Here is a 6,494-nt window from a genome sequence, read left to right on the forward strand (position 1 = left end):
AAATCGCCCCCTGGGGGCGAGCCGGCGAGACACTCGGCGCTGGGGGCGGTTTTTCGCCCAGTCGCCGCCCCCAGCTCGCCCCCAGGCGCCGAAATTGGCCCACTTGGCAGCCCAATTTCGGCGACTAAACGGCCCATATGGGCGAGAATAGGCCCATATTCGGCGTGGTTTCGCCCTTTCTCGGCGTTCATTTATCAACATAATTATTCCTTATCACATATTTCATCACAGAAAAATTAAATACTTCAACAAAATAGTACAACAACAAATAGTTCAATACAAATTATATAGTTCAACAAATAAAAACTCGTATTTCATCACGCGGCGTCCCCCTTGAGCCTCCATAGGTGCTCAGATCTTTCTGCAGTTGATGATGCACCTGTGGGTCTCGGATCTCTTGACGCATACTGAGATAGGCAGTCCAAGTTGCCGGTAGCTGGTGATCAACTTCGGCTAGAGGACCCTGCCTGTAGTATGGTTCAGTGTCAAACACTGGGTCTTCTTGCTCGCTCTCGATGATCATGTTGTGCAAGATGACACAACAAGTCATGATCTCCCACATTTGATCTTTCGACCAGGTCTGAGCGGGGTACCGAACAACAGCGAATCGAGATTGGAGCACACCAAATGCCCGCTCGACATCCTTCCTGCAAGCCTCCTGAACCTTCGCAAACCAGGCGTTCTTGCCTCCTGGCACAGGGTTTGAGATCGTCTTCACAAATGTCGACCATCGCGGATAGATGCCGTCAGCTAGATAGTACCCCTTGTTGTATTGGTGCCCATTGATCTCGAAGTTCACCAGAGGAGAATGACCCTCAACGAGCTTGGCAAAAACAGGAGAGCACTGCAACACGTTGATGTCATTGTGAGTTCCTGGCATACCAAAGAAGGAGTGCTAAATCCAGAGGTCCTGTGTGGCTACCGCCTCAAGCACCACACTGCAACCGCCTTTGGCGCCTTTGTACATCCCCTGCCAACCAAATGGGCAGTTCTTCCATTTCCAATGCATGCAGTCGATGCTTCCAAGCATCCCAGGAAATCCTCTTGCTGCATTCTGGGCTAGGATCCGAGCAGTGTCTTCCGCATTGGATGCTCTCAAGTATTGTGGCCCAAACACTGCAACCACTGCCCGACAGAACTTGTAGAAACACTCTATGCTGGTGGACTCGGCCATGCGCCCATAGTCGTCGAGTGAATCACTGGGAGCTCCATATGCAAGCATCCTCATCGCTGTCGTGCACTTCTGGATGGACGTGAATCCAAGAGCGCCAGTGCAATCCATCTTGCACTTGAAGTAGTTGTCGAACTCCCGGATGGAATTCACAATCCTGAGGAAGAGCTTTCGGCTCATCCGATAACGGCGCCGAAATGTTCTCTCGCCATGAAGTGGAGCATCGGCGAAGTAGTCGGAGTAGAGCATGCAGTAGCCTTGCAGACGATGCCGGTTCTTTGCTTTCACCCGCCCCGGCGCCGAGCCACCTCGACGCGGCTTTTCATTGCTCGCCAGCAGTTGGGCGAGGGCGGCGAGCACCATCAAATGCTCTTCATCCTGGACGTCGGCCGCGGCTTCCACCTCCAGCAGCGCGGCGAGCTCTTCCTCCTCATCGGAGTCCATCGCCGAGTCAGTCAAAACGCCGAACACCTTGCGCTCGTGGGCGTGTACCCGCCGTTAAACCGCGCCTCCGCGGCCGGAAACGGCGGCCGGCACCGCCTAGTGCTGCGGGGAGGGGTTGCCGCGGCGAAGCGCTGCTATTTTCAGGCGGGGAATGGCTATCTAGGCGGAGTAGGCCGGCGACCGTCGCCGGGATACAGCTAGTGGTGGCCGAGGGCGCGGGGGGTGCGAGGCGAGTCGGGGAAGAAAAACTTGACTTTTCCCCTGTCGGCGTGGGCCAGGCGCGCTTTTCACTAGCGCCAGAGCCCCCAACGGCTCCCCAGCGCGCCGGGTTCGGCCTGTGACCGCCGGGCGGAAAAAAGGCCCGAACCGGCGATTTTCGGCGTCCTGGGGGCGCGACTGGGACGTTTTTTCGGCGCCGGCGCGAAAAAATCGCCTGGGGAGGCCTTCTTGGGGGCGCGGCTGGAGATGCCCTGAATCAGCAGCAAAGGGAGAATGCCCATGTATTGGTAACCTTGACACTCTACAGTGCAAATTAAGGGACATGCTGCAAAAGTCAAACAGATACCTTCTTGTATTGGACGATGTCTGGTTTGAAGAAAACACCAATGAGATGGAGTGGGAGAAATTATTGTCCCCTCTAATTTCTCAGCAGACAGGAAGCAAAGTTTTAGTAACTTCTAGATCAAATATACTCCCAGCTCCATTTTTCTGTAATGAAATCATTTGTTTGAAAGACATGGAACCTACCGATATTTTAGCACTCTTCAAGTACCATTCCTTTTCTGGAGCAGAAACGGCAGACCAGAGGTTACGTGAGCAGCTGGAAACTATTGCAGAGAAGCTTGCTAAAAAATTTGGAAGATCTCCTCTGGCAGCAAAAACTGTGGGTTTACAGCTCGGCAGGAAAAAGGATAAGGCTGAATGGGAAAATGCTCTAAGGATTGACAACTTAAGTGATCCCACTAAAGCACTTCTGTGGAGTTACCAGAAGTTAGATCCAAGTCTGCAGAGGTGTTTTCTATATTGCAATTTATATCCAAAAGGCTACAATTATAAAATTAAGGAGTTGGTTCACCTGTGGATGGCAGAGGGACTTATTGATTCGAGCAATGTGGACAAGAGAACAGAAGATATGGGAAAGGATTGCTTTATTGAGATGGCCAATGTTTCATTCTTTCAACGAGTTTATAATATGTACACTGGTACGTCCTATGTTATGCATGATCTCATTCATGATATGGCACAGTCACTCTCCAAAGAAGATTGCTATAGACTGGATGATGATAAGGTGACAGAAATACCCTGCACTATCCAGCATTTATCTATTTGTGTTGAGAGTATACAAAAGCACAAGCAAAGCATTTGCAAGCTACATCATTTGCGCACTGTTATCTGCATTCATCCGCTGATAGATGAAGTAAATGATGTTTTTATTGGGCTATTGGAGAATTTGAAGAAGTTACGTGTACTGTCTTTGTCATTTTACAATAGTTGGAAGTTGCCAGAATCAGTTGGTAAGCTGAAGCATCTTCGCTATTTGAACATCAGCAACACATGGATTTCTGAATTGCCAAGATCATTGTGTACTCTTTACCATTTACAATTCCTTCATTTCAGTGACAAAGTTAAGAGTTTGCCGGACAAAATATGCAATTTAAGTAAGTTGTGTTATCTCGAAGGAATCAGTCACAGAGGCAAGCATGTGCATGATCTGCCTCAAATCCCTTACATAGGCAAGTTAACCTCGCTCCAAGGACTTCATAATTTTTCCGTGCAAAAGCAGAAGGGATTTGAGTTGTGCCAGCTTAGGGACATGAACGAGCTTGGTGGCTATTTGAATGTGACGAATCTTGAAAACGTCACTGCAAAGGAGGCCTTGGAGTCAAAGCTTCATCTGAAAAGTCATCTTGAAAGCTTGCGCCTTGAATGGAGTTCCAACAATGACATGACTACTAATAGTTTACATCTGGAGACATTGGAAGGTCTAATGCCACCGACTCAACTTGGGAGTCTTACTATTAAAGGCTACAGATCTATAAAATATCCAGGCTGGTTCCTTGAGGGTTCTTATTTTCAGAATTTAGAATCTTTTGCACTTGTTAATTGCAGTGCATTACAAGGCCTGCCATCTAAAGTATTTGGGAATTGCTCCTCACTTGTCCTCACGAATATCCCAAACCTGGTAACGTTACCATCTCTTCCTGCAGGTCTTAAAGATTTAAAGATTGAGGAATGTCCACTGCTTGTATTTATCTCCAGCGACGAGCTAGAACAACAAGACCAGAGGGATAACACTTTGATGACAGACTGGTTGGTATCGCAGCTTTCTTCCATGTGGGAGGTGGATTCAGAATCAGAAATCAGGAAGATACTATCTGCTGAACATTCATCTGTGAAGCGGTTGGTGATTTCGATGGATGCTGATATGTCTCAGCTTCAAATAATTGAATGTGCTCTAGAAAGAGGATTGGGAAAAGAGGATACCATCAAGACATGGATATGGTGCCATGAGGAGAGGATAAGACTCATTTGTACAAGGAACATCGGCATGCCACTGGTTCCACCATCAAGGCTTTGTCGGCTTGACCTTTCTTCATGCATTATTACAGATGCAGCATTAGCTATTTGCCTTGAATGTCTCCCTTCACTGAGACATTTGTCATTAAAAGAGATTATGACTTTAACTACACTTCCATCACCAGATGTCCTCCAACAGTTGACAAAGCTTCATTGCTTGCACATCGACTCATGCTGGTACCTTAGAGCACTAGGGGGGTTACGAGCTGCTACCGCTCTTTCAGGAATTTCATTACGGAGCTGCCCTTCTTTAGACTTGACACGTGGGTCAGAGTTTTTGCCATTGTCCCTTGAGAGTGTCTTCATACAACATTGTTTGGTTGCAGCTGATCTCTTCAGTAGTGACTTGCCGCACCTGAAACATCTTGGCATGATTTGGTGCAGAACTTCTTCATCGTTGTCGATTGGTCATTTAACCTCCCTTAAATCATTATCACTACACAATCTGCAGCACTTGTGCTTTCTTGAAGGCTTGTCTTCGCCACTATTGGATGCACATTTTACAAATGTCCCGAACCTCAGTATGAATTGCATATCACAGCTGCGTGTTGAGAATTCCCTCTATGTTAGCAGCCCTGTAATGCTCAACCACATGCTCCTATCTGAAGGTTTTACAGTTCCAGGAACTCTCGCTATTTCAGAATGCAAGGAGCGATTCTTTTCGTTTGAAGAATCAGCAGATTTGTCATCTGTCGACCGCTTGTTATTTATGAATTGTGAAATCAGTTCATTGCCAGATTTGAAGTGCTTTTCATGTCTGACGATGCTCCAAATTATTCGATGCCCCAATCTATCATTTTTACCAGATTTGCCATCCTCCCTCTACTGCATATGTGTGAGTGGTTCTGAACTCTTGAAGAAGAGTTGTCAATCACCTCATGGTGAAAGCTGGCCAAAAATTGAGCATATCCGTTCAAAATATTTTAATTAATTTTCATCCAGATTTGGAACTATATAGGAACAGAAAGGTAAATACCTCACCTGCTCGCTCTCAATGAGATGACATTTTGTACTTTGTTATTTCATATTTGTTTGATCTTGAAGTATCTTATGTATTTATAAGTCCCCTTCATTAATTTAAAGGTTTCCTTATTCATTTATTTCAAATATCAGGACTCGAAGGACCATGGGTCATTGAGGTGGAGTGAGTCTCTCAAGCTCTCATCATGCAGTTAAGCTCTCCCATGTGTCAGTCGGTTGATGCCTCAGTTCACTTTCATTGCTGATTTCTGCAATATAGTCCTCCTTGCCCTCGACAGCTCCACCTACTTTGCCAACACTTGTATATAATTTAATTATGCCTATTGTGATGTTGGCTTCTGTGACCGGCCCGAAGCTTGGTGCGGAGGAGTGGCTAGCTGTGAAGAAGTTCCGTCGTCTGCTCGGAGAATTGTTTTTGGGCTGGACTGTTGTGAAATGCGAACCACAAACTTTATCTAGGTGGAAGAAGCCATCAGCAATATTCGAATTCCATGATCGTGTGTTAATATTTATTGCTGCTAGGTTCACATGCGTGGAACTGTGCCGGCCCCTTGTGCTGTGTGTCTTTAGCTGGCCCGTAGTTCAAGCCTAGCAGAAAGCATCCAATCAGCACGTATTACGTAGCAACGAGATTAGATTATTAAAACCGAAAAGCTTGCAAAAAGCCACTCATTGCACGCACCACCAAGGCGACGAATCTGCATTATCGACAAACAACATCTGTTCTTTTGACCAAACGGCACCAATACTCATTTTAAAATACTAATTTCTTATTTTTCATCTTTGGAGCATGTCTAAAACATCGTGTATTTCAAAACAGGAGTAAATGAGAGGAAGAAGTACTCATGCAAAGGAAAGCAAAAACTATTGATCTACCTGACAATATGATGAAACTCATTTTTCCTTCACTTCATTAAGCATCTGAGCTCCCCGGGTCCCCCCGTGCCGCTCCCGCGGGCGGCCCGGGAGGAACCTTAAATCGCGCCGCCGCCAGCCCTCCCGCCCCGCCTCCCACTCCCTCGCCGCCGCCGGGCAAAGCCCGGGCGGGTCGGCGGCGGCGGGGATTCTCCCCTCCTCTCCAGGCACCAGGCGGCGTGGGACGCTAGTTCTGGCGCGGAGGCCCTCACGCCGGCGTGGTTCGCGTGCCGGCGGCGGGCGGGGGTGGCTCTGGCGAGGCACGGCGCGTGCGTGGCTCCCGTCTGGGCGGAGTGGCGCGCCCTTGCTCCGGGTGGCACGGGGCGTGCCGTCGGCGTCTGGGATCGGCGGTGCCCTGCTCCGGGCGGCGTGGCGCGGCCCTGCTCGGCTTGGCGCGGCCTCGTCC

General features: G+C 48.3%; 1 protein-coding gene across 1 annotated transcript in view; it reads left to right on the plus strand.

Annotated features, from left to right (window-relative positions):
• Positions 1–5,954, plus strand: part of LOC119340846 (disease resistance protein RGA2-like) — an 8,595-nt gene extending 2,641 nt beyond the window's left edge. Inside the window, exons 2-4 of the mRNA XM_037612755.1 lie at positions 1,249–1,267; positions 2,081–5,160; positions 5,306–5,954. Of these exons, the coding sequence (XP_037468652.1) occupies positions 1,249–1,267; positions 2,081–5,123 (3,062 nt within the window). The 3' untranslated portion in view covers positions 5,124–5,160; positions 5,306–5,954. The remainder of the gene's footprint in view (positions 1–1,248; positions 1,268–2,080; positions 5,161–5,305) is intronic.
• Positions 5,955–6,494: the final 540 nt, after the last annotated feature.

The sequence above is a fragment of the Triticum dicoccoides genome, chromosome 7B (assembly GCF_002162155.2).
Source record: "Triticum dicoccoides isolate Atlit2015 ecotype Zavitan chromosome 7B, WEW_v2.0, whole genome shotgun sequence".
NCBI lineage: Eukaryota > Viridiplantae > Streptophyta > Magnoliopsida > Poales > Poaceae > Triticum > Triticum dicoccoides.